At 42.2% G+C, this 27,102-nt stretch overlaps 6 protein-coding genes across 7 annotated transcripts; 2 read left to right on the top strand and 4 right to left on the bottom strand.

Moving 5' to 3' along the window:
- Positions 1–770: 770 nt before the first annotated feature.
- On the bottom strand, positions 771–1,522 carry LOC5520653 (histone H1-delta-like). Its single transcript, XM_048720394.1, has one exon. It carries the CDS (start codon positions 1,456–1,458, stop codon positions 904–906), a length of 555 nt encoding a protein of 184 aa, XP_048576351.1. The 5' UTR covers positions 1,459–1,522; the 3' UTR covers positions 771–903.
- An 887-nt stretch (positions 1,523–2,409) lies between these two features.
- LOC5496697 (late histone H2B.L4) lies at positions 2,410–3,149 on the bottom strand. The gene has a single exon (XM_001618359.3). The coding sequence runs from the start codon at positions 3,147–3,149 to the stop codon at positions 2,778–2,780; it is 372 nt and encodes a 123-aa protein (XP_001618409.3). The 3' UTR covers positions 2,410–2,777.
- Positions 3,150–3,448: 299 nt separating this feature from the next.
- Positions 3,449–4,178, top strand: LOC5520654 (histone H2A). Its single transcript, XM_001640317.3, has one exon. The coding sequence runs from the start codon at positions 3,449–3,451 to the stop codon at positions 3,827–3,829; it is 381 nt and encodes a 126-aa protein (XP_001640367.1). The 3' UTR covers positions 3,830–4,178.
- Positions 4,179–4,471: 293 nt separating this feature from the next.
- On the bottom strand, positions 4,472–4,951 carry LOC5520545 (histone H4). Its single transcript, XM_001640430.3, has one exon. The coding sequence runs from the start codon at positions 4,875–4,877 to the stop codon at positions 4,566–4,568; it is 312 nt and encodes a 103-aa protein (XP_001640480.1). The 5' UTR covers positions 4,878–4,951; the 3' UTR covers positions 4,472–4,565.
- Positions 4,952–8,663: 3,712 nt separating this feature from the next.
- On the top strand, positions 8,664–19,867 carry LOC5520655 (ras-associated and pleckstrin homology domains-containing protein 1). Of its 2 annotated transcripts, XM_048720390.1 has the most exons (10): positions 8,696–8,810; positions 9,774–9,836; positions 10,000–10,218; positions 11,675–11,899; positions 12,202–12,366; positions 13,398–13,612; positions 13,960–14,226; positions 17,202–17,640; positions 17,950–18,475; positions 19,533–19,867. In XM_048720390.1, exons 1-10 carry the CDS (start codon positions 8,771–8,773, stop codon positions 19,570–19,572), a joined length of 2,199 nt encoding a protein of 732 aa, XP_048576347.1. In that variant the 5' UTR covers positions 8,696–8,770; the 3' UTR covers positions 19,573–19,867. The 2 variants fall into 2 exon arrangements, with proteins under 2 accessions (XP_032221427.2, XP_048576347.1); XM_032365536.2 differs by lacking the exon at positions 9,774–9,836 and having other exon boundaries at positions 8,664–8,810.
- LOC5520656 (pentatricopeptide repeat-containing protein 1, mitochondrial) lies at positions 19,194–27,004 on the bottom strand. The gene is made up of 7 exons (XM_001640431.3): positions 26,253–27,004; positions 25,369–25,503; positions 24,043–24,948; positions 23,465–23,584; positions 22,398–22,493; positions 21,627–21,719; positions 19,194–19,652 (listed from the first exon to the last, which is right to left on the bottom strand). The coding sequence occupies exons 1-7, from the start codon at positions 26,886–26,888 to the stop codon at positions 19,494–19,496; spliced, it is 2,145 nt and encodes a 714-aa protein (XP_001640481.2). The 5' UTR covers positions 26,889–27,004; the 3' UTR covers positions 19,194–19,493.
- Positions 27,005–27,102: the final 98 nt, after the last annotated feature.

Raw genomic sequence — 27,102 nt, 5'->3', positions numbered from 1 at the left:
GGCCCGGTACCGTCGCACTTCGAGAAATCCGTCGCTACCAGAAGTCGACCGAGCTTCTGATCCGCAAGCTGCCATTCCAGCGCCTGGTCCGTGAGATCGCTCAAGACTTCAAGACTGACCTTCGCTTCCAGAGCTCCGCCGTGATGGCTCTTCAGGAGGCTAGCGAGGCTTACCTCGTCGGTCTGTTTGAGGACACCAACTTGTGCGCCATCCACGCCAAGCGAGTCACCATCATGCCCAAGGACATCCAGCTTGCCCGCCGCATTCGTGGCGAGAGAGCGTAAACAGTTCCTCTCAGGAACACAACAAAACGGCTCTTTTAGGAGCCACCACATGCAATAAAGTCACTGATCCATGCTTCTTTAGTTTAACGAAGTTACAAAGTTTGCAAATCCTTGTATCAATGATAATCGTTTTTTTCCGCGTTTTTTTCAAAACGAAAAAATGCATCCAATTTATCGCGGAATGTAAATGATATTGTGCAGTTTTGCGAATAGTGAGCACGAATCTCCGATAGAAAAGTGCTGGGTACAAATGTTCATAGGCCAGATATTTCCGTCCAAACAATTGTAATTTTCGTTTGATAAGGCCTGAATTCAGGCCCTGATTTATGAAAACTTTTGGCCTTGTCTAATGGTTCTTTTCTCTATTACGCTTCGTTATTTAGGGATGACTTCAAAGCTGGTATAAACAGATAGAGTTGGAGGGGCCCCTATCAAAATAAGCCATGTTATATTTATAGTATTTTGGTGAGAGCGCGGGAATCGTAGTCAATCGATACTGTGATTTATTGAGAGCATGAGATGCAGATAGAATGCATGTGGCCTTGCTTTTATAAATGTGGATGGCTCCTAAAAGAGCCGTTTGGTTTGTTTGTGTGTAATAAAACGACTTTGGACCGCTCTACTTCTTGGCTGGCTTTTTGACGGCCTTCTTTGCGGCGGGTCTCTTCGCTGCTTTCTTGGCGGCCAGTTTCTTGGCAGGCTTTGCCGCAGCCTTCTTAGCGGTGGGTTTCTTCGTTGCTTTCTTGGCGGCCGGTTTTTTAGCAGCAGGTTTTTTCGCTGCCTTCTTGGGGGACTTCTTTGCTGCAGCTTTCTTCGGGGACTTCTTGGCGGCGGGTTTCTTGGCAGCCTTGGGTTTCTTTGCTACTGGCTTCTTCGCTTTCTTTGGTTTTTCAACAGCAGCCTTGTTCAGTTTGAAGGAACCAGAAGCTCCTACACCTTTGGTGTGCACTAGTTTTCCCTTGTCGCTCATGCGCTTGAGCGCCAGCTTCAGATGGACACCAACACCGTCTCCGACCTTGTAGTTGCCCTTGATGTATTTCTCGATGGCCTGGCGGGACGATCCGTTGCGTTCCTTTAGGGCGCCGATGGCTGCTACGACCATATCAGAGTACTTTGGATGCTCTGCAGGCTTGGCAGGCTTCTTAGCCTTGGCAGGTTTTGCTTCGTCTGACATTTTGGATTGTGCGTTGGATTGTTCTCGGTGCGATTGCTTGCGAGTATTGATGTTTGCGCGCCAAACGGCAAAATATATTCAGTATGCGCGGACCTCCGAGGAGCCAGTATAAACACCAGCTCGAACAAGATGGCGACCGAAGAGTGTGTTTCTTTGCTTTGTTTATCGTCTCAGAATTTCTTCCTTTTTCAGAATATTAATATGTTACTGTTACAGATTGCACAGGCAATATCTTATGCTCACACCAGATGAATTTTCTCTCCTTTCTCTTATTATTTTGAAAAGTTAAAAAGCAAAATTCAAGATAGTTTGACGATCATGTTAGCATAATATCTAAGGAAAATCAGAAATATTTGCCAAAAAACTTATTATCAGTCAAATTCTAGCCTCATCACATTATTCACCTATCATTTCATGCATCAGAGATAGGATTGTGTTTTAGGGAATATAATTTCTCGTCATTTCTACCGATTTTCGACAACACCTAGAAACGTCCTAGTCGATTGTGAAACTATCTTTAGTCCCCCAATACACTCACACGCAACTTTATGATATGATTCACAACATTTTAAGGGAATTTGTTGGTATTATTTGCCTTGTGTGTGTATGCTATGTTGGAGTATTTTTTCTAGTTTCTCCGTATGGTTTTCTGTTTACATTCAACAGTTGAACATTTTTGGTCTTGGTCATAAGTCTTCGAATGCAGGATTCATGACTCAATATAAACTAAGTGTTTTGAGAAACTTAAACTTAAATAAACCAGTGCAATCTACTAATTTTAATGCAGAGCTCGAGAATCGACTTGAACTAAACGAGAGCAGAAAATCTAAATCTATTTTCTTGCGCGTAATAGAGTTGATGTAAGAATTAGAAATCAATAAATTAAGTGAACCGGTTAATTGCGCCAGAACCATTTGCTTTATGGATGTCAGTGGGACGACGAATACGTTATTCACGCTTCCAAGAAACTTTATTTCTAGTAATTTGATATTACACGATAAAAGAAAGACTACTCCGTCTATTACTCTACTTTTGGGCAGGTTGGGGTCTGTAAATGTTTGTTTTTTTACTGGATAGCAAACCACCTCATGTCTAGCCTTCTATCTAATGAGTTTGGATAAGTTTACTGTCCTACACCGCTCAAGTTTTTATTAGTGCAGTGTCTCAAGGACAAAGATGTGTAGGGAGATCGTGATATTTTTGCACACTCAACTCTTATTTCTAACAGGCATGATAGCATGAGGCACAGTGACTTTTGTGTCATTTGGGTGGCTCCTAAAAGAGCCGTTGTTTGGTTTGTGCAGCACGGATTGCGCCGTTTACTTGCTGCTGGTGTACTTGGTGACGGCCTTGGTTCCCTCACTTACGGCGTGCTTGGCCAGCTCACCGGGAAGGAGCAGACGAACGGCCGTCTGGATTTCCCTGCTCGTGATGGTGGACTTCTTGTTGTAGTGCGCCAGGCGGGAAGCTTCACCAGCGATGCGCTCGAAGATGTCGTTCACGAACGAGTTCATGATGCCCATGGCCTTGCTCGAGATACCGGTGTCGGGGTGGACTTGCTTCAGCACCTTGTAGATGTAGATAGCATAGCTTTCCTTACGTCTTCCCTTTCTTTTCTTCTTGCCTTCTCCGACCTGCTTTTTGACGGCCTTCTTGCCTGCGGATTTTCCTACGGGAGCTTTTGGCGGCATTTTGATGTAAACTCAAGTTGCGTATGATGAAGCTGTTATCGCAAATTCGTATTTATATCAAACCTACGAGTGGATTACTTAGTATTCGGATCGAAAATCCTGATATTTGATTGGTTATTTTCAGGTTAATATGATAATCCAGTGTGCTTTTGACACAAGGTCAACTGCTTTGAAAAATCAAGAATTTTGATTGGTGCATTTCGATCCGGCGATTATCAAGCTATCGGTATAAAATAGTTAAGACCTACGTTAACCTCATTTAACTACACTTTCAGGTAGCCAATATACAAACTCTGACAATGTCTGGTCGTGGTAAAGGCAAAGCTAAGGGCACTAAGTCCAAGACCCGCTCATCCCGTGCAGGGCTTCAGTTCCCCGTCGGTCGTATCCACCGTCATCTGCGCAAGGGCAACTACGCCGAGCGTGTTGGTGCTGGCGCTCCGGTTTACATGGCCGCCGTGCTCGAGTACCTGAGCGCTGAGATCCTCGAGTTGGCCGGCAACGCTGCCCGCGACAACAAGAAGACCAGGATCATCCCCCGTCACTTGCAGTTGGCTGTCAGGAACGACGAGGAGTTGAACAGGCTGCTCCACGGTGTCACAATCGCTCAGGGTGGTGTGCTGCCCAACATCCAGGCCGTGCTTCTGCCCAAGAAGACCGAGAAGAAGGCCAAGGCATAAGCAGTTTCTGCTGCAAAAATAACAACGGCTCTTTTAGGAGCCACCACATGACACAAGAGTCATGACTGCATCATGCAATCAACCCCTTTCTGTATAAAACTTCTTTGCAATCATATGATAATTGTTCTTCTTTAGCGCATAGACCTTTTCCCGCCATTTTCTCTCCAGGTAGAATGCAATGTTCTTAGAATTAGATAAATATCTTACCAAGAAAAAAGCGCGCAAATCAATCAAACTAATGTCACGTAAAAATCTATCTAGAGTCTACTTTCTGTCCGTGTATGATGTCGTGTTAATTATTAGATATGTAATGAGTATCTTACCAAGTCTTAAAAAGAAGAGCGCGAATGAAGAAAAAATAGGTCTAATAAAAAAGTTTCGTTATTACAATCCTCGGAAGCGAGTCTTTCGGGATGGAAACAGGGAACGTCCTTGGTTTTGAGATTGCGGTGTAAAGAAAAAATCACAACGACTTCAAAGCAAAGTAGTCTCTACAACTTTTTTTAAAAACTGTTTGCTTTTATGATATAATATGGGGAAATATAAATGTTGTTTAAGAACCAAGGTAAGATTACGCCCAAAATCTACCCTTAAATGCATAATGTACGCTTTATGTTAAAAGTTTGTGTGAGTGAAAACGAGTTCTGTGGCATAATTTTATTGATGGGCTTGATCACGACTTTCATTGCATGTGGTGGCTCCTAAAAGAGCCGTTGGTTTGTGTTGACTAGATAATCTAGCCGCCGAATCCGTACAGGGTTCGGCCTTGTCGCTTCAGAGCGTAGACTACGTCCATGGCTGTGACAGTCTTACGCTTGGCGTGCTCGGTGTAGGTGACCGCGTCACGGATAACGTTCTCAAGGAAGACTTTGAGAACGCCACGGGTCTCCTCGTAGATGAGGCCAGAAATTCGCTTGACTCCACCACGGCGGGCGAGACGGCGAATGGCGGGCTTGGTGATGCCCTGGATGTTATCACGAAGGATCTTGCGATGACGCTTCGCGCCTCCCTTCCCTAGACCTTTTCCTCCTTTGCCGCGACCAGACATGTTGAACTCGATGTAATATGCGTAGAATGCTTTGTTGATGGGTGCAATGCTTTATATAGACATTATGCGGCCCTACAAGGAAACATGGCGTTCCCTCTCATATTGCGTAAGTGTAACCTGAAAGGTCAAGTATGCGTCCTTAATTTACAATTCAAATGAATAGCAATTTCGATCCCATCGCTGTTCAACACGCGGTTTCAACTTACAGTAAACAACCAATATCTCTTCTACTTTATACTTGATCGATGATTTTACTTCGGCGGAAGGTACAAACACATTATGTCTGTTGGACAGATGTAGCTATTTTGAGTCATTATGCATATCTGCCAAGACATTTCGGGAGAACACTGCAGTAAGAAGCACAGAAAATCTTGGCGCCATTTGTGTAGACAAAAGGAACCAATCAGATGAAGAGAGATCTAACCAATCAGATTCTAGAGCGGCTAGTATAAACCTCGAAGCCGACGATCATTTGTATTTTATTGCATTTCGAGAGAACTCGTTTCAAAGAGATAATGGCTCGTACCAAGCAAACTGCCCGCAAATCTACCGGAGGAAAGGCTCCCCGTAAACAACTTGCCACCAAGGCAGCGCGTAAGAGTGCTCCTGCCACCGGTGGAGTGAAGAAGCCTCATCGTTACAGGCCCGGTACCGTCGCACTTCGAGAAATCCGTCGCTACCAGAAGTCGACCGAGCTTCTGATCCGCAAGCTGCCATTCCAGCGCCTGGTCCGTGAGATCGCTCAAGACTTCAAGACTGACCTTCGCTTCCAGAGCTCTGCCGTGATGGCTCTTCAGGAGGCTAGCGAGGCTTACCTCGTCGGTCTGTTTGAGGACACCAACTTGTGCGCCATCCACGCCAAGCGAGTCACCATCATGCCCAAGGACATCCAGCTTGCCCGCCGCATCCGTGGCGAGAGAGCGTAAACAGTTCCTCTCAAGAAAACAACAAAACGGCTCTTTTAGGAGCCACCACATGCAATAAAGTCACTAATCCATGCTTCTTTAGTTTAACGAAATTACAAAGTATGCAAATCCTTGTATCAATGATAATCGTTGTTTTCCGCTTTTTTTCAAAACGAAATTACGCATTCATTCTTATCGCGGAAAGTAAATGATTTCGTGCAGTTTTGCGAATAGTGAGCACGAATCACCGATAGAAAAGTGCTGGGTTTAAATGTTCATAGGCCAGGATTACAAAAGATAAGCTTCTTTATTTCCGTATAAACAATTGTAATTTTCGTTTGAAAGGGGCTGAATTCAGGTCCTGATTTATGACTCCATGATTTATGAACTCTTGTTTTTAATGGTTCTTTTCTCTATTACGCTTCGTTATTAAGAGATGAATTCTTCGAAGCTGTTACAAACAGATAGAGTTGACCAGACGAGGGGCCCCTATCAAAATAAGTGATATAATATTTATAGTATTTTGTTGAGAGCGCGGTAATCGTATTCAATCGATACTGTGATTTATTGAGAGCATGAGATACAGATTGAGTGGGGCCTTGCTTTTATAAATGTGGATGGCTCCTAAAAGAGCCGTTTGGTTTGTGTGTGTAATAAAGCGATTTTAGACCGCTCTATTTCTTGGCTGGCTTTTTGGCGGTCTTCTTTGCGGTGGGTTTCTTCGCTACTTTCTTGACGGCCGGTTTTTTCGCAGGGTTTGGCGCAGCCTTCTTAGCGGCGGGTTTCTTCGCCGCTTTCTTGGCGGCCGGTTTTTTAGAAGCAGGCAAAAGATATTCAGTATGCGCGGACCTCCGCGGACCCAGTATAAACACCAGCTCGAACAAGATGGCGACCGAAGATTGTGTTTCTTTGCTTTGTTTATCGTCTCAGAAGTTCTTCCTTTTTCAAAATATTAAGATGTTACTGTTACAGATTGCACAAGCAATATCTTATGCTCACACCAGATGAATTTTCTCTCTTTTCTCTTATTATTTTGAAAAGTTATAAAGCAAAATTCAAGATAGTTTGACGATCATGTTTGCATAATGTCTAAGGAAAATCAGAATAATTTTGCCAAAAAAACTTATTATTAGTCAAATTCTAGACTCATAACATTATTTACCTATCATTTCATGCATGAGAGGTAGGATTGTGTTTTAGGGAATATAATTTCTCGTCATTTCTACCGATTTTCGATAACACCTCTGGAGTGATGCGCTCCAGACCGCGTTTCCCGCTAAAAATCGTTTGTGAAACTATCTTTATGGTCTCCCTTACACTCACACACAGCTTGAACTAAACTTTTTCGACTCTTACTTGGAACATGTAAATATTTTGACCATGTAAATATTTTGATCTGTAAAGCGACAAAAACATGCGCTAAACTTTGTATTATTTTATATTATGTTTTTACTTATCTTGAAAGCCTTTTATACATGTTGAAAAGGAGGGAATCTAAATCTCTTCTTCTTTGCGCGAATTAGAGTTGATAGAGAAATTACAAATCAATAAATCAAGTGAAAGATTTTCGCGCCGAAACCATTGGCTTTACGTTTGTCATTTGAACGATTATTTCATTATATACTCCAAAGAAACCAAAAAACCATGATGGTCTCTTGAAGAAACTTGATTTCTAGGAATTTGACAATACACGATAAAGGAAAGACTGACTCTTTTATGACTTCTTACTTTTAAAAGGCTTGTAAATTTTAGTTGTTTTATTGATAACCGCCTTATGCCTATTCTGCTTAGCAGCCGCTGTTAGTGTCACACGCACGCCAGAGGTTTGAATAAGTTTACTCTTCTTTGGCGCGCATTAGTATTGACTTTCCCTGCTAGCAGAGGCCTCTTAGCTTCCTCGCAGTTACAGAGTTGTTACAGAGAGCTGTTTTATTCACAGATTCGAGTCATTTCTAAAAGGGATAGATTGCGAGGGGCACAGTGACTTATCATATTTCACTGAAAGCTGGAAAATGTGAATAACCCGTGCCATTGGTTAAAGGTAATTCCCTTGAATTGCACTGCGCACCCCATCTGCGCATAGTGGCGCGCGCTGTTTGTTCGAATTTTCCGGTATTAAGTGCGCGCTCGCGAGACAGTTGTACAAGAAAACACAGCAAAAGGCGCGCGTTTTTTACTTAAAATCGCTTTGACAGAAAAACGAAGTCGGTTACCCCCATTTTTTATTTGCTCAAATAGTTAAATATATACGGAAAAATGATATACTAAAAGAAGAAAAAAGTTGGGTTGTAGAAGTTTTGTTATTTCTCTTAAACTGTAAAAATACTTCAAAATGGCGCTTTTTACCGTATGAATAGTGGCGAAAACAATGTCTTTTTGTGCGATCTCTTAAAATGTGATTTGTTTTGAACATTAGCTACTACGGGTTATTGTTTAGGAGATCGGATTTTGGCAGCTCGACAAACACAACTTAGTTTTCTAAAGACTCTAGGCACTCTTTTTGAAAACTAAGAGTTGGGATTTTTCCTTGCGCGATCAATGAAAACGCGTCAATTCTACGCCCCTCTGTTGTGAAAACGGGGTCAGTACCCCTATTTTTTTATTACATTTTTTGAAAGCCCTTAGCTTCAATATTGTTTATGCCAAGTTATGGGTTGTAGAACTATTTCAAGGGAATTACCTTAATACTCTTTACTCTTAAAGGTAGTTATATACCTACAGGTACCCTGGGTACCAGAGCCTCTGGTACCCATGGTAACCTAAAGACCGTGATTTGTCTTAAAACTACATTTGCCATTCGCCATTAAGTTTATACAGATAGAAACTCAGCTGGCTTAACGCCTGTATCTTTTCCACCGTTTGAGATTGGTAACGAGGAACTTAATACTACCCAAAATCCCTTGGGAGCTCAGACAGTCTAAAAGGGTTGATTGTTGGAATGTAGCGAAAACATCCGAACTAATTTGCAAAAATCAGCTTTTTGGCGTTATGGCTGCTTCACATGGCGAGCTGCAGGCAGCGATATATGGTGGGTCAAACTAAGGAAAATTTTGTTAAGATTTTGATAAGAATAACCACGCTACAGGAACACTTTCCTCAACTTCCGGTTGATTGCTTCGGTTTAATTTTGGTGGAATCATAACCACTTACCTAGTGTGAGTTCTATGATACCTTGGTATAACTAGAAAAAACTACAGGCAAGCTGTAGAAAAACTAGATGGTCCGCGTAGGCGTGGTGTAGACAAGGTATAAGCTTAGATCAAGGTTGAAAAGTAGTTGCGCTGACGTTTCGAGCGTTAGCTCTTCGTCTGAGCAAAAGAAAGCGGAGCCCTTATAAGTAATTCCTTGGTTGATTCTCTGCTTAATAGTCCACCTATTTTGCAAAATGTAAACCCTTTTTTTAAAGCACCATTTTCGTTATTATTTATTTTATTTATTTTTTTGAAGAGTAGAAGAGGGAATATGATGGAGTACAGAATTTATTCAAAACAACTTATTTAATTGATAAGTTAAAAGTGAAGTGTGAATTTCCAGGACTATCAATATCAAATATAAATTTAGATAAGTATATTGTATAGTGTGTATACAGTCGATGATTGACAAATCATTGTCCTCAACTGGCAACAAAGGGATTTTGCATGAAATGCGACATTTTGTGTGAAGCGTTACACCTCGCTTTTATGCACAGCACCTTGCTTCATGGTGGCTTCTCTCTCAGAACACAACAGATTGATGCCCCGATTCCTGGGCCGCTTTTTAAAGGAAACAGAGCCAGCTACACAGGCTACAGCTCTGTGAAATGTTTTGACGCAAGTCCTTTTTTTCTAGGTCCTGAATTTCTAGTCCCAATGGGTAATTGGTGTCTATCTAGGGTCGTTGTCACACATGTACATCAGTACCTCCTAAGGTCTTGCCAACCTTCCATAAACATATACCTAGCTAGGCCTTACAAAAAGATAAAAAAAAAATAATTCTCACTGTTTGTTTTCAGAATATGCATTGTTTCTGATATTTTCATGCTGGCAATCCCAAGACTCTATACCTATGCTGTCAGGTGATTGCTTGCTTGATTGATTTGGATATTGGCTATGGTAGTGGGATAACAAAAAAAATGAAACTAAATACATAATAACATTTTCATACAAATGTGAACAGGTCTGCAAACTTAAAACTCAGTGTTTTTCTTTCTGTAATTAACTTTTTGACTGTCGTTATAGATGTCTATCTATATCTTAGTGGCTCTCTATCAAGGGAGACCCTTTCCCCCCAAGCAGAGAATGAGCGAAATCAACTATGCTCCAGACTCAAATCTCTTCAAGAGAAGCAAAATAATGCAGCACCTCTTCCCCCAAGACCCCCCAAGACTGTGACTCAGCCTCCACTACTAGCAGAGGAAGAAGACTTCTATGATGATACCATGGCCGTTGAACCCCCAGGTATTACAGCAAGACCCTGATAAAATTAACTCAGATAGCTCAAACTTTATGATGATATGTCCGTAGAACCCCAAAAAGCAGTAGGACCCTGATAAAATTAACTCAGATAGCTCAAACTTTATGATGATATGTCCGTAGAACCCCAAAAAGCAGTAGGACCCTGATAAAATTAACTCAGATAGCTCAAACTTTATGATGATATGTCCGTAGAACCCCAAAAAGCAGTAGGACCCTGATAAAATTAACTCAGATAGCTCAAACTTTATGATGATATGTCCGTAGAACCCCAAAAAGCAGTAGGACCCTGATAAAATTAACTCAGATAGCTCAAACTTTATGATGATATGTCCGTAGAACCCCAAAAAGCAGTAGGACCCTGATAAAATCAACTCAGATAGCTCAAACTTTATGATGATATGTCCTTAGAACCCCAAAAAGTACTACAACAGTAGGACCCTGATAAAACTAACTCAGATAGCTCAAACTTTATGATGATATGTCGTAGAGCCCCAAAAGGTACAAGTAGTAGGATCCTGATAAAATGAACTCAGATAGCTCAAACTTTATGGTGATATGTCTGTAGAACCCCTAAAGGTACAATAGTAGGATCCTGATAAAATGAACTTAGATAGCTCAAACTTTATGATGATATGTCGTAGAGCCCCAAAAGGTACAAGTAGTAGGATCCTGATAAAATGAACTCAGATAGCTCAAACTTTATGGTGATATGTCCGTAGAACCCCAAAAGGTATAATAGTAGGATCCTGATAAAATGAACTCAGATAGCTCAAACTTTTTGGTGATATGTCAGTAGAACCCCGAAAAGTACTGCAGTAGAACCCTGATAAAATTAACTCAGAGAGCTCAAACTTTTATGATGATGGCCGTAGAACATTTAGATACAAGTAGGACCCAGATAATGTGAATTCAAATAACTTGAACTTTTATGATCTGATACCATATGGCCATAAAAACTCCTACTATAGGTACTATAGGATCCTGACAATGTTGACTCTGATCAACTCAACCTCCTTGATAACTGAAACACTCTTCTACTGGAAGCGGCAATAATAACCTCAACAGTTGCACTCATCTTGGCTTGAATTGCCAAGAACTCTTTTGGACTTTATTTATAAAACATGTCTAAAAAAACAAAATAGGTGGGTGGTGTGGGGTTGTATCCCCAGCATAGGAGGTGCACCCCCCCTTCATGGCAGCCTATGGCCCCGCCCCCTGCCAGCCTATGGCCCCGCCCCCTGCCAGCCTATGCCCCCCATGCCAGCCTATGGCCCCGCCCCCTGCCAGCCCATGGCCCCCCATGCCAGCCTATGGCACCGCCCCCTGCCAGCCTATGCCCCCCCCCCCCTGCCAGCCTATGGGCCCCCCATGCTAGCCTATGGCCCTGCAACATCTGAAACAACCATTCTCCCTTAAACACATACACATTCTTTTACAGCAACATCCCCATCTTATTACACTATGAGCGTGGAAGGCGTTCCTCATGAAACAGATGACAGTGAAGTTAAGGAAAATTATGAAGTAATGGCTGCCGACAATAGGCTAGATAATGACAACTACGAGGTGGCATTGGTTGAAGATGAGACATATGACGAACCAGAAAAAGAGAAAGAGGAGACCAATGAGACGGATGTACCACAAGAGGCCCCTGCTGGCAAAACAGGTATGTGAGGTTATAGAGACCACCCTTTCACCCCTGCCTACATGCCTGTAATAGTATAATTGTTTGATGTCTTTGTTTTATATACTGTCTTTTACCTAGAACCTTGAAAGCAAATAATCTCCATATTCTATAACAATAATGTATATGTGTACATCAGCAACTGTATATAATGCAAAATCTTGATTTAAGAATTTTTTGGCCCCTTGCCATATGTAACATTGAGAAATTGTGATTCATACTATTATTTTCCTTCTAAACGCATGTGTTGTAATTAAAATCAAATTGGAAAACATTGCTTCCAGCTTCCGAGCCAGCATCTGATGAGATATATGAAGGTGTTGACGGAGAGGAAACCCCACCCATTAAGATAGAGGCTACCAACCACCATGCCAAGGCTTTCACCCACGACCTAGAGAACCTGGCCAAGCCACTAAAAGTGTCTGATGTCCCAAATGTTTTCTTACAGGGTGAGTTTGAGTCTTGGTTGATGTTTTATACTTATAAAAAGTGCAATGAGATGTCAGCTGAAATCCCCTGTTGGGGGGAGCGGGCGGAGGGTACAAAATGCAGGTTGCAGGTCGGATGCAGTTTGAGTACAAAATGCAGGTCGGGTGATTTTTTTTTTACTGTTTTTATTTGCTTTCTCTATTTCATTCAATTTCTACAGCTCACTTGACGCGTTAAAATATTGAATACTCAGATTCTCGTTTCTTACTAAGCAATTACATGACCATGAATAATACGAATATCTTGCCAGTGATTTGCTGCACATCAACCAAACTTGGGTCAAATAATGTGTAACGTAGATGGACAAGTTAAAAAAAAGGTCAAGGTGATGACGTCACAGTTCATGTGGCCGTGGGAATAATACGAATATTTGCCAGCAGTTTGCTGCACATCAACCAAACGTGGGTCAAGTAATGTATAATGGTATAAATATCTCCATTAAAATTGTATAAAAACTTAAATACACGAATTTTCCTCTTCTACATGTCTAACATACCGGTGCACCCCCACCTCCCTCCCTCCCCTTCGAAAATGTGTAGATCTGCCCCTGCTGTCCTTAAAAAAGCTCTATACTAGAATATGAACCATTTATTCAAGAGATACTGTATAGTCAGCACATTTTGGAGTTAGTTCAACTTATTTTTGGTTGATGATGATGATGATGATGGCAAGATATTCGTAAAAACGGTAAAATCACCCGACCTGCATTTTGTACCCTCCGTGGGAGGGGGTTGTATATGTAAGTTTGCAGAGTCAATCAATTGGAATTATGGATGCCAAACTTGTGCCAGATCTATGAAGTCAGATAAGAACTAAATGTTGGCAGATTTGAGGACCCCTGTTTACAAATTTGTTTTATGCAAATTGTAGCCCATGCCCAGGGTTATCTAATTAAGCCGGTAATAGAGCTAATTTTGCATTAATCCTATCACAACTGGCTTTATTTGACCATGGCTATATCTTTGCTGATCCTAATATATCTAAATCACAGGGTACCTTTGCAAGCACCGTAAAAAGGGTATCTACATTGGTAGCAAGTGGCAGAAGCGTTACTGTGTTCTGCGAGACTATGCCATGTACTACTTCAAAGATAACCATGCTGAGAAGCAAAAGGGCACCATTATCCTGCCAGGCTATACACCTGTACCAGCAAACAGGAGCAAAAAAGAGTTCAGCCTGGTGCGAGAGAACGATAGAATCTACACAGTAAGTGGTCAGTGTTTAACACATTACAATGACCCACCATTAAAGGCAGTTTTGAATATTCTTCAAGCCAAAAAATATTTTATTAAAAAATACCTTTGTCAAAAGGGGTGGATCAAATTTTGTTAAAAAAGCGGGGGGAAGCTGGCTTGAGAGAGACCGCTGATTGCTGATCACACCAGAAGGTGGGCAAGGTACATATGGTCACTATAAGAAAAATGATGAAAAGCACTTTTTGCTTTAAACATTTATCAAGAGTGTGGATGTTATCATTGCCAAGGAGTAGCTTAAAACAGAACCACATCCAGGACACCCCTTGTCAAAAAAGTTGACCCCATAATTTATTCCAGTTCTTAGCTGAGTCACAAGAGGATGCAGAAATGTGGATGCAGGGGATCAAAAAATGTGCCGGTGCAATGCTGTCCAAGCGACAGAGTGAAATTCTCTCTGATATCCGCAAGAAAGAGCATGAGGGAGATGAGGATAGCTTGACATATGATGACCTTGCAGAGGGTGCTACAAAGTCCTCCGACAATGAGGAGAGCTTTGACGGCGAAATGTATGATGATGTAGCTGCTGGTACAAAACTTCAGGAAGACAAGCTAGAAGACTACGAGGTAAAGGGGAGGTGGGGCAAGCTAGAAGACTACGAGGTAAAGGGGAGGTGGGGCAAGCTAGAAGACTACAAGGTAAAGGGGAGGTGGGGCAAGCTAGAAGACTACAAGGTAAAGGGGAGGTGGGGCAAGCTAGAAGACTACAAGGTAAAGGGGAGGTGGGGCAAGCTAGAAGACTACAAGGTAAAGGGGAGGTGGGGCAAGCTAGAAGACTACGAGGTAAAGGGGAGGTGGGGCAAGCTAGAAGACTACAAGGTAAAGGGGAGGTGGGGCAAGCTAGAAGACTACAAGGTAAAGGGGAGGTGGGGCAAGCTAGAAGACTACAAGGTAAAGGGGAGGTGGGGCAAGCTAGAAGACTACAAGGTAAAGGGGAGGTGGGGCAAGCTAGAAGACTACGAGGTAAAGGGGAGGTGGGGCAAGCTAGAAGACAACAAGGTAAAGGGGAGGTGGGGCAAGCTAGAAGACTACAAGGTAAAGGGGAGGTGGGGCAAGCTTGAAGACTATGAGGTACATGGGAGGGGAGGGGGCAAGCGGGGAGGGGGCGCACAGTGCAGAACCATCAGTAAAGTTGTGGGGGCACAGCTACACCCCTACTGGTCATTGTGTGTTTGTGTTTTTTTTTTACTGAAAAAGCAATCACATTGTAAAAACAATATTGGGAACAGTTTTTTTTCATCCATGATGCCCAAACCAATAGTGAGTCAAACAGGAGGTACTGGCTGAAAAATGTATTTTTTACAGTTCCAAAGGGGGCAAGCTAGAAGACTATGAGGTACAGGGGGATAGGGGGCATGCTAGAAGACTATTAGGTGCGGGGGTGGGGGCAAGCTAGAAGACTATTAGGTACGGGGGTGGGGGCAAGCTAGAAGACTATTAGGTACGGGGACTGGGGGCAAGCTAGAAGACTATTAGGTACGGGGGTAAGGGCAAGCTAGGAGACTATTAGGTACTGGGGTGGGGGCAAGCTAGAAGACTATTAGGTACGGGAGTGGGGGCAAGCTAGAAGACTATTAGGTACTGGGGTGGGGGCAAGCTAGAAGACTATTAGGTACGGGGAGTGGGGGCAAGCTAGAAGACTATTAGGTACGGGGAGTGGGGGCAAGCTAGAAGACTATTAGGTACGGGGGTTGGGGGCAAGCTAGAAGACAATGAGGTACTGGGGTGGGGGGAAGCTAGAAGACTATTAGGTACGGGGACTGGGGACAAGCTAGAAGACTATAAGGTCTGGGGGTGGGGGCAAGCTAGAAGACTATTAGATACAGGGGTGGGGGCAAGCTAGAAGACAATGAGGTACTGGGGTGGGGGCAAGCTAGAAGACTATTAGGTACTGGGGTGGGGGCAAGCTAGAAGACTATTAGGTACGGGGAGTGGGGGCAAGCTAGAAGACTATTAGGTATGGGAGTGAGGGCAAGCTAGAAGACTATTAGGTACTGGGGTGGGGGCAAGCTAGAAGACAATGAGGTACTGGGGTGGGGGCAAGCTAGAAGACTATTAGGTACTGGGGTGGGGGCAAGCTAGAATACTATTTGGTACGGGAGTGGGGGCAAGCTAGAAGACTATTAGGTACTGGGGTGGGGGCAAGCTAGAAGACTATTTGGTATGGGAGTGGGGGCAAGCTAGAAGACTATTAGGTACTGGGGTGGGGGCAAGCTAGAAGACTATTAGGTACTGGGGTGGGGGCAAGCTAGAAGACTATTTGGTATGGGAGTGGGGGCAAGCTAGAAGACTATTAGGTACTGGGGTGGGGGCAAGCTAGAAGACTATTAGGTACTGGGGTGGGGGCAAGCTAGAAGACTATTAGGTACTGGGGTGGGGGCAAGCTAGAAGACTATTTGGTACGGGAGTGGGGGCGAGCTAGAAGACTATTAGGTACTGGGGTGGGGGCAAGCTAGAAGACTATTAGGTACTGGGGTGGGGGCAAGCTAGAAGACTATTAGGTATGGGGAGTGGGGGCAAGCTAGAAGACTATTAGGTACTGGGGTGGGGGCAAGCTAGAAGACTATTAGGTACTGGGGTGGGGGCAAGCTAGAAGACTATTAGGTACTGGGGTGGGGGCAAGCTAGAAGACTATTTGGTACGGGAGTGGGGGCGAGCTAGAAGACTATTAGGTACTGGGGTGGGGGCAAGCTAGAAGACTATTAGGTACTGGGGTGGGGGCAAGCTAGAAGACTATTAGGTATGGGGAGTGGGGGCAAGCTAGAAGACTATTAGGTACTGGGGTGGGGGCAAGCTAGAAGACTATTAGGTACGGGAGTGGGGGCAAGCTAGAAGACTATTAGGTACTGGGGTAGGGGCAAGCTAGAAGACTATTAGGTACGGGGATAAGGGCAAGCTAGGAGACTATTAGGTACAGGAGTGAGGGCAAGCTAGAAGACTATGAGGTACGGGGGGTGGGGGCAAGCTGGAAGACTATGAGGTACGGGGGTGGGGGCAAGCTTGAAGACTATTAGATACGGGGGTGGGGGCAAGCTAGAAGACTATTAGGTACTGGGGTGGGGGCAAGCTAGAAGACTATTAGGTACTGGGGTGGGGGCAAGCTAGAAGACTATTAGGTACGAGAGTGGGGGCAAGCTAGAAGACTATGAGGTACGGGTGGTGAGGGCAAGCTAGAAGACTAAGAGGTACGGGGGGTGGGGGCAAGCTACAAGACTATGAGGTACGGGGGGTGGGGGCAAGCTAGAAGACTATGAGGTACGGGGGGTGGTGGTATTGGCTGAAAAAGGCATTCTTCACGGGCGGCGGGCAAGCTAGAAGGCTATAAGGTACTAGCTGGAAAAGGCATTTTTTTAGGGGCAACAAATGAGAATTGGAAACTTTGGTCCTCAGGTGTACTTATGTCATATCTTGTGATGTCACCCAATACCATCACTGTGAAATATATTATTATATAGCTATTTATTAAATATGCAACAGATTTATGCAAACCCTCAAGCTTTGGTGTGTCCATACTGTTCTGTATTTTTTCATTCCTCTCACAGGTCCCAGACACTAACATGTCCACAAAACCTCCTCAAGTCCCACTATCTGACGAGTGCTACGAGGCTCCTGTCGAATCTGAGGAGGCACCTCCCATACAGCCACCACGCCCACCCAAATCTGAACCCATACAGGGAGAGACATATGATCTTGTACAGGAGCCAACACCTCCTGTTGCTCCTGCAAGTCAATCCGAGGCGGCACTAGGGGACGAGTTCTATGACACTGCAGAAGAAGAGACTGTTTCCCCCCTAGAGCCAGTACTGAAACCTCCACAGCAACCCATTGCTCCCTCAAGGACGCTTCCTACTCCTGAAAGACCACCAAAGCCAGCTGCTCCAGCCCCTGTGTTTGATGCAGGAGGTGACAGGCTTGATGAGGATATGTATGACTTGGTGGATGCAGCTAAGGTGCCACCTTCACAGACTGTCCCTATTCAAGGTCAGCATCATTACCCCTACCTACCAGCTAATCATTTTTTCACCCTTTTTCATTAATCTATTACTTTCAGTGCGTAGCCAAGGCTGGGTCCAGGGACATGCACAACCCTCCCCCTCTTGGTCCAAAAAGGCATTGAAGAACAAAATATCTTTTTAGTTATAATATATAAAGCATACCTTCCAACATGCCTTGCCTACACATCAGCTGCCTTTTTTCTTGTTCCTCCCTTTCCCCTTATGTTCACATTTCTTTCCTCTTTGGCATCTTTTTTTTGCTATCTTAGTGTTACGATAAAATTGCTTGTTTTAGATTCAGAATATGAAGTGGCTGACACACCACCATCCCGCCCTGATAAGCCAAGTAATGCACCCCATATACGAACCACGCCACTTCCTCCCCCTCCAGAGGAGCCTGTCCCTCCACGACCAAGCAAACCAGGAGCAAAGCCTTCCCCACCGCTCTCCACTCGACCACCACCACTTGGTGCCAAACCAACCTTACCCACCCCTTCTGAGGAGTCTAAACCATCACCACCACCCCCTGGAGAAAAGAAAGCACCACTCCCAACGCCTCCATCAACCCCCCCTGCTGTCACAAAGGCCCCAGTCTCGACCCTTGTGGAGGAGCCTGCTCAAGTAATCGACTATGCTAGTATCTATCAAGCAAAATGGGACGTAAAAGCGGATGATGAAGATGAACTCGAATTTAGTCGAGGAGACTTGATTTATATTTATGAGAAGGCCAACAGCGATTGGTGGGTGGGGTCCAAGTACAAACCCCAGGGGTACTCCATCAAGCTAGTTCCGTCCAACTACATTATGAGGGCATATGACTTGTAAGTAGTTTTTAAGGGGCACTTGCACTCTTGTAGTGAAAAAAATAGATAAAAATATGAAAGATGTGTAACAGCGTAAAACCTTGCTGTTTACCTCATTAACATGTAGTGAAAAGATCAATCTATGTAAAACTGATTATATGCAGAGAATCTGTTGGGTTTTCACTGTTCAACATTAGGGTCAATGTACAGTTTATTGTCTGGTCGATGTGAGATGTTAAAACCAATCAATGTTTTAATTATTATGCATGATTTTGGCTGTTTTCAAACTTTCAGAAGCAACACTAAAACACAAAAAAACATAACCGTGCCAAGGCTCCTTAAACTACTTTAGAAAAAAAATCCTTGTCCAATATGTACCTTAAAAGTCAGTCTGACATGAGTAACTTATCTTTTTGGCACCAGAGTATTGTCATACATACATATAGATAATTTAACCTTATCTGTACTAGGTCATGTGCATACCAAGGGGTGCTCAGGGTGCGTGCCAAACTTCCCTGGCCACCAAAAAGTGGCTCATTTAAGGGATTATGAAATATCACCCTTTTTTTCATAGAATACCTATGACTGCCCCCCTTACCCCCTCCACCCCCCTCAGCAAATCCTGCATCTGTATGTGTATTAATGAACTGGTGGCAATGACAATTTTATAATTGCATGTTTAACATTGTGCTTTTAACTGCACTATCATTCCACCATGAATTAATGCTTGACTATGTATAGTTATATATGAATTTTATTTTTTTAAATAAATAAAATATAGAGTATAAGATGTATTTTATTTCACTTACACTGTCATTTGATTAGGAATAGTTGCATAACTCACTGGGGAATATTAATTCGGGTCCTTTTAATCAAGGGCTCAGTTCCTGAAAGGCAGAATAGGTTTATTGCAGGGATCACTTGGCTATTCTAGTCATTTGATTAGTCAAGGACAACATTTATCCAATGAATAACCTATTCTGCCTTTCAGGAACTGGACCCTGATTGATTAAAAGTAGCCAGGCCTTGGGTTTGCTTACAAATGATCATAATTTTTCTCTTCTGTGTCATCTAGATCCACATCATTGTTGGGTATCAGTCCTTGTCTCCAGTGAGAGTAGTGCTCAAGGAGGCTTGCTCGCTGTGTCTGTAAGAATTTTGCTTTCCTTTTCAGCTTTTTATTCGTCTCAACATCCTGAGGACAAAGCATAAGTTAAAAAGATTTGAATTAAAAATGCCATAAAATTTTAATTTTTACAGACTTGACAAAATTTATCATTAATACTAATCACTTATCCTGGTTAGTAGAATGTAAAACATCTTGAGAGTGTGTCTTTGTTACTGCATTTATGTATGTAATCTTTGTTTATCGAGGGTAGCATATTTAACAGAATATACAGTTTTCTAACATATGGCCCTCGGTTAGTAAGCACTGTCACTGGGGGTGGTCACTGCCAGAGGGTTTATTGCGTCCCCAGTGGTTCTTTTACGTCCCTTCGGTTCAGGTTAGTGTAGTGCAGCTTGAAGAGACGGGACCTCCGGTTTAGTGTCCTTATCCGAGAAGACTGGAAACACGGGAGAATAACTTCAACTCACTTGTAACAAATTCAATTCAAGGCAGGAACCCGGAAAAATCCCCAGTTTGAGCCAGGATTCGAACCTTGGCCACAGCGGTGAGAGGCCGACGCGCTAACACACTAGGCCACCCGTGCTTCCACTGTAGGCTTTTGGCATTGACACTGCTCAAGTTGAGTGTACAGCATAAAAGTACACTAGAGGCTGGGGGTCCATGCTACCCCCCCCCCCACCCCCACCCAAGTTTTATTCTAAAATTATATGGAATAGCTATATGCAGAGACATGGGGAGTACTCATGGAAAGTTGACTGTTAAAATTTCGACCAACTACCATCCCTTAGGGGGAGTGGAAGGATTTTTTCGAATTTGCCATCTCTTAGGGGATTAAACTCGACCAATTGCTATCCCTTAGGGGGTAATTAATAATTTTTTCCCGATTCTGCCATCTCTAAGGGTTAAATATCCCTTTGACAACACCCAATTTGCTATTTCTCTGGGGTAAAAGTTTCAGTGACCAAGCCAAAAGTGCCCTCCCTTAGGGTTTAAAATTTGCCCATGATCACCCCCGCCTGTTTTTATTGGAGTCCCCCCCCCCCTGGGCACAGAACTGTATCTTAAAAAACCTTAACTTTATGAATCGTTTATTATCCACTTCTTGCAGTATAAGAACAGGGTTAGAGTGGCAGTCAATCAAAGAGACATTTACAAGTGACAAATTGTTCATAACATTTAGTATTTGGCACCGGCCTCTGTGCTTCCTGTTTGAAGGACATATCCATGGTTCACAATCTCTTTTTTTTTACTATACTACAAAGTAGCTGGATATTGTTACATTTCATTTTATCAATGAAACTGGTGCAAGCCAAGTCTCAAAGTCAAAGCAATGTCTCTTTCCCAGTGATAACCAGTGCATCCTAGTTACATGTATAATTAGGAGCTTGATTGTACAAGATGGTTCAGGCTTATTTCTCATGATCATACTTAGCATAATCACAGCTTTGTATGGCCCTGTTTTTTGGCACAGGCAAACCAGGATAGAATCAGTCCCTCATGATCCTATAGAGCTTAGTAGATGTCTCACAACTTTGTTTCACAACTTTGGAAATCTAAATATTCAGCCCTTTTTTCTGATTGTTACGTTATTTGCTCGCAACTTAACGATGGAAAACCAGCACCCGTTTTGCAAAAGGTGGTGCCTTTTTTGCGGTAAGCTCGCGACTATGTCACGGAATGTGAGCACTTATCTTGCGGACGCTTGCGCCCGTTTCGCAGAAACTTCGCATCTGTTTTGTGGGTTTTTCGCGTGAGTTGTCACATATAAGCCTCGTGTGTTGTATTTAATGGGAATTGTGGCACAGAAAGGGGCTTAGTCCCTTGGAAAGAAAACTCCCTAAACGCCTTTCTGCATCACAATTCCCCTTAAATACAACACACGAGGCTAATATAGTAATATAACTAGCTTTATTGAGGAAACAGTCAAGAACACAACCGAAGGATTACAAAGGACTGACCCTTATCCTTGTTTGCCTGTGGTTTTGGCTTTTGACATGAAAAAAAAAAAGGATTGTTATCTTTGATTCAACTGAGACTTACCCTTTTTGATTCTCCCTTCTGTGTGTGATAACAAATCTTATCCATTAATGACAGGATTCCATCCAGTGGCTGTATGCCCTCTTTTTTGATTACCTGTGAGTAAAAAGCTTTGAATCAACTTTACAACTCAGCACTGACTGTAAGGAGCCCTGTGGGAGGTTTGATAGTACCGTTTTCGCGATGTTGAATGCGCATCCAAAATGCCACAGACTGGCGGGCCACAGCTGATCCAAAATGGCGTACAAAGTGGAGTTTACAGACAAAGCTATAAAAAATGCTGCCAGAGTGCTTCTTTTGCGGTGTTTTGGATTAAAATTACGCTTCGTCCACATTTTAACTTATAACTTTGAAAACGGTCTATATAACAACCCAATGCTTCATAACAACAGACAATTGAGGTAGAAAGACTTTTGCGAAATTATCATTAATTAAACTACCCTTTGAAAAATCCACCACTGTAATGCCTTTCTTAGAGCCTGTATATGAGAAATGGTAGGACCCCAGATAGATGCCTCCCCCAAATATGGCTAACTGCAAGGAGCCCCCAACCATCAAAAACAGAATCTCAGATGAGAAGACATTTAACCTATGTTTCTATACATGAGAGTGACTCTCAAAAGCGTCGATAGCCCTAATAGATAAACAGACATGTTTTCAAGTTTCCTGGAATTTTTAGGTTTTATATACACATTAGGTGTTTACTGTATTAGTCCTCTTTCATTGCTTGGGTATCTGAAGGACCTCTTTAATCACTGTTATCATCACTGATACCTTAAGCAAAGTTATCATGTGTGGGTAGTTGTGACTTCTTGATGCACAAAATAACAACTTCATGTACACAGCTTGGCTAGACTGAAGTCCTCTATCCTATAAAATAAGTGCCGGAATGACATTTACATTTGGAACCATCTTTTGACATTCATGTAGCTCCGTCAATAGATCAATAAACACTCACTGACATGCAGCCCTGCTTCTCGTGATACATGCGGGGGGGGGGGGGGGGGGGACAATGATCAAACGGACGGGGATCATCAACGGGATTTTTTTGAAAACAACCCTAAAAGATAGGCATGGTAAGGCATAAGTTTACTCCCTGAAAGATACCTCAAACATACGTAAATAATTCGTAATAGAAACAAAACAAAAAGATCATTGTTAAGCTCGCGATCAATTATCGTCCCGTGGGTTGTGTGATTTTTTTCACTGGTTAGTGACCTAAAAACACTGACTGACACGTTTTAATGCTCTTTCAGGAGCTACAAGTTAGATGAGTGATGGCTATAGTAGCACCCTTAAAGATACCTTGAAAAGAAAAAAAAATCTGGGCATTTTTATTTTCACCCCTAAAAGATACCCAAGGCTCCAAATTTACACCCTAAAAGATACAACAATGATACCCGTCCGATGGATATAGGGAGTAACCCCCCGGGCAAACCTTAAACTTACTGTTAACGGTACTGCAGTCTCACGCCCATTGAATATCATAATTTTTTGTGATAAATAAAACAAAACTGTTTTGAAACACCCTCTTATCTGCAGATTTACTCAACTGACATACACACACACTGAACAAGGTCTTTTTTTTGTGATGGTATAAAAGCCAGCACAGTATAAACCAGGACTCATAATCATCACCACTATATACAATCTAACCTCAAAGATTTTGGTTTTTTTAGTGAATTTTTTAGTGAGTTCTCGCAAATTAATGAACAACAAACAATCAAAATATCACAATTACAGATTTCCTCAAATCAGTGAATGGGAATGGATGCTTCCTTTTGGTATTTTGTGGAGATGACAAAGTAATGGCTTGGAAACACTCTTGACCATCATCAAACCTTCATTTCTTGAAGAAGCCAGAGTCCATCTTTAGTGGTTCTACACCCACTTGCCAAAATCACATAGGTTCTCTCATCAGCAGATAGGCTATACCGGATGCTGAAGTTTTCTATATATTCCTATAACACATGATTAGAAATTCTTGTTGTTTAACATAGCTATTATAACTATACCGTCATCATCATCATGAGTCATCATTATCATAATTATCTTTATAATTAGCATTGTCACCTAGAATCAACATAAACAAAAACACTGCATGTCACAGAATTGCTATGGACCAATCACCATGTACATTATCACTGCCACAACCACCATAATCACAGATACTGCCATTAGTATAATCACAACCAACATTATTGCTAACCATTATCATTACAACTACCACTATCACCACCATTATCATCATCACCATTATCATTGCTACCATGACTATCATCATCACAATCACCACCATTTTCATCAACACCACCATTATCATAATCACCACCTGTCATTGTCATTATTACCACCATCATAGCTACTGTACAAATGAGGTAACAATAAAAGATGCTGCTCTGTATTTAATGATTTGTACCTTAGCGGTAGTGACATCGCCTTTTCGAGCCCTTCTCCTCACAAGAGTGTTCAGCATTGCCATATCAGGGCTAATTCCACACCTCTCCATCACCTGCAGAAGGTTATTCTCCTGTTCTACACCATCGTTTGCTAGTTGAAGCATCAAATGGAATGTCCGAATGTCTGGCTTCACTTCATTGACAGCCATCAACTGAACAAAACTCTCAACTCCAGCAAAGAGGTTGACCCCCAAGGGAGATGTCTTACCCTTTGTTTGAAACACAGAATTTTTAGGAACTTCTTGAACAGCAGGAATCAAATCCTTAAAGCATTGTTCAGCCTTGGTGTTTTGTTTAACATCTAACCTTGCCAAACCTCTGTGATCATCTCCTAAAGTCCCAGTATTATTCTGAATATCTCCACCAAAAGAACCATTAAGAATACTATCCTTATGCTGTTTTTCAAATGTGATAGATGCCTTCTCAGGATTTTTCTTCAAGTGATCAAATTTCGCATCCCTTATAACTTTGAGAACTAAATTGAACACATAAATATCCAATTTCACTCCTTGCTCCTTCATCTCCTCCAGCACTAACATGGCCTTGGCTGGTCCCCCCCTACCCATTGCCGCACAGGCTGCCAGCAGGGCTGCCGATGTGTAACCATCAACTTGCACTCCATGGGTTTGCATGTCTTCATAGACTTCAAAAGCTTTCAAAGGGGTACTGCAGTGAGCAAATGCTTTGATAGCTGCGTTGTAGGTGATGGTATGGGGTTTTATGTCTTCTGTGTTGACTCGGAGATGAAATTCCTCCCATAGCTTGTCCAGGCTTGCTCTGGTAAGTTTGGTATTGTTAGACAAGGCACAGCAGTTGAATAGACTGGTGTAGGTGTGTGTGGTAGCCTTCAGACCCATTTTCTTGATCTAATGGGAGAGAAATCACAACGGAATTCTCAGACAATAAAGAGGGAAATAATGATGATTTCGAAGTGGAAAATAAAATGATGATGATGTTGTTGGAATGATAATAGGAATGGTGATGGTAATGACAGAAGTGGTAATAGATCAGAATGATGGTGATATAATTGACAACTACGATGCTGATAAAAAGAATGTAAGGCATAATTTTACGGTAGGTTCTTAAATAGACACTCTTGATGTTCTTCTGGTTATTTGCCCTTGACATTGGGTAAACAGAATGTTAACAGACAGGGAGGGAGACTGTAGTTACAGCTCCAAAAAGTTATTTTGATAACTTAAAAAATCCAAAGCAGTGCTCTGGTTACAGTAAATGTAAGGTATTAGATAAAATTGATTAGTGTTTTATTTAAAAATTGAACTTACGTTATTATAAAGATGAAACGCTTTTCTTGCATTTCCTTTCTTTGCATAAGCACTTATCAGAATGTTTATCACTTCAGCCTTTTGGGTGATCCCCTCCTGTTTCATTGAAAGTAGCATTTCTTCTGCTTTCTCAATCTGTAAGGATACACAGTCATCATCACCATCATCATCATCATCATCATCATCATCATCAACACCATCATCATCGCCATCATCATCATCACCATCACAATCATCACCATCACCAGTATCATTAGCCTTATCACCACCACCACCCCAATCATCTTCATCATCATCATTACCTCTATCATCATCTTCATCATCATCACCATCATCGCCTCTATCATCATCATTATCACCACCAACACCATCATCACCTCCAGCATCATCAACTTCACCATCATCATCATTTCCATGATAAACATCATAAAGCCATGTTAACATTGCATACCTGCCAACTCCCCCGGTTTTACCGGGAGACTCCCGGTTTTTTATCAAATCTTTCGGCCCGGTCTTACCTTAAATCTCTCGGTTTATGACAAACTTTTAATCAGTTGATTTGTTTTTGAAGTAGAAGTTAGATTTTTTACCCACAAAGTTCTGCAATAGTTTGTATCCAAGTTTATGACCTTTTCAGCTTTTTTGATCTAAATAATCAATGAGCCTTTTGCAGGCATTTCTTGTAGACCACAGAACTACCGCAAGTTCTCCAAAGTTCTTGTGTGGGAACATCTCGAAAATTACGATCAAAGTTTTCGCCATATTTCGATTGAATATATCCTGTTCCCATTCCCCTCCCCCTAAAAACTCGGTTTTTAAAGTCTGGGGGTTGGCAGGTATGACATTGCCATCAATAATCACCCCCATCATCATCACCAACATACCTGATTCTGATTGGCTAATCTTGACATTTGATTAGCATACCACTCTCCTTTTCGTCTTGACCTCACCACTTGGCCCTGCCTCCTTACCCATCGGAAATCCTCCTCCCCATCATGTAGATCTTTGAACACATATCGTGACGATCTGACTTTACCCTCAACAGTCTTTTGTGCTTTGTGATTGGGTCTTTTCTCACTATACATATTTTTACTAGTAAACTTTTTAAGCTTGTCTTTTTCTCTAAAAAAATCTTTTGTGCCATCATTATCTACATCATCATCATCAAAATCATCATCATCATTGCCTTCTTCAATGACATAAGCACCATTCTTTGGGTCATCTGGATCAATGCTGGAAGAATTGGCAAATAGATTTTTCTTATTTCCTCTCCACGTGCTAAAACGCGAATTGAAAGTAGAAGTTTCATTGTGTGGTTGTAGTAGAGAAGTTGTAGGGATAGGCTCATGTTGTGTGTACAAATTGTCAAATCTCGCATGGTTTAAACTAGAATATCCCATCCTCTGATGTATAACACTTTCATATCTAAAAAAATATTGCGTCTTTGTTAACAAGTGCGAGTTTTTTCCAATCAAAAGAACTTTTGAAGCTGCTTTACTCATGTTCAACAAGGCAGCCATCTTGAGTCTGAGTCTCGTTGTGTACCCGCTGACTGGCTGTTCGTAATAGCAACAAAAAGCACAGGCATCCCGTAAAATGTTGTATTTCAGCTTTTAAAAAAGCATTTACAAGCAGTACTTGTTTAAATTGAAAAAAGATATCCTGGAAATCTTGCAAAGAGCAATTTTCAAAGATCAAGATGGTAGTACTCCATCTAGTTTTTTTTTCACAGTT

Source organism: Nematostella vectensis, chromosome 12 (assembly GCF_932526225.1).
Source record: "Nematostella vectensis chromosome 12, jaNemVect1.1, whole genome shotgun sequence".
NCBI lineage: Eukaryota > Metazoa > Cnidaria > Anthozoa > Actiniaria > Edwardsiidae > Nematostella > Nematostella vectensis.
The sequence above is the reverse complement of the archived record's forward strand: the minus strand, read 5'-3'. Positions and strand labels throughout refer to the sequence as shown.

What these genes read in the sequence shown, in the direction of transcription:
- LOC5520655 (XM_048720390.1), top strand. Translation starts at nt 8,771, where the DNA reads ATGGCTGCTTCACATGGCGAGCTGCAGGCAGCGATATATG. An exon ending in AGAACGATAGAATCTACACA is followed by an intron (nt 13,613 to 13,959) that starts GTAAGTGGTCAG and finishes AATTTATTCCAG; the next exon opens with TTCTTAGCTGAGTCACAAGA. An exon ending in ACAGACTGTCCCTATTCAAG is followed by an intron (nt 17,641 to 17,949) that starts GTCAGCATCATT and finishes TGCTTGTTTTAG; the next exon opens with ATTCAGAATATGAAGTGGCT.
- LOC5520656 (XM_001640431.3), bottom strand. Translation starts at nt 26,888, where the DNA reads ATGGCTGCCTTGTTGAACATGAGTAAAGCAGCTTCAAAAGTTCTTTTG. An exon ending in CGTTTCATCTTTATAATAAC is followed by an intron (nt 24,949 to 25,368) that starts GTAAGTTCAATT and finishes CTCTCCCATTAG; the next exon opens with ATCAAGAAAATGGGTCTGAA. An exon ending in GGCTTCTTCAAGAAATGAAG is followed by an intron (nt 22,494 to 23,464) that starts GTTTGATGATGG and finishes CTTATTTTATAG; the next exon opens with GATAGAGGACTTCAGTCTAG.
- LOC5520653 (XM_048720394.1), bottom strand. Translation starts at nt 1,458, where the DNA reads ATGTCAGACGAAGCAAAACCTGCCAAGGCTAAGAAGCCTGCCAAGCCT.
- LOC5520545 (XM_001640430.3), bottom strand. Translation starts at nt 4,877, where the DNA reads ATGTCTGGTCGCGGCAAAGGAGGAAAAGGTCTAGGGAAGGGAGGCGCG.
- LOC5520654 (XM_001640317.3), top strand. Translation starts at nt 3,449, where the DNA reads ATGTCTGGTCGTGGTAAAGGCAAAGCTAAGGGCACTAAGTCCAAGACC.
- LOC5496697 (XM_001618359.3), bottom strand. Translation starts at nt 3,149, where the DNA reads ATGCCGCCAAAAGCTCCCGTAGGAAAATCCGCAGGCAAGAAGGCCGTC.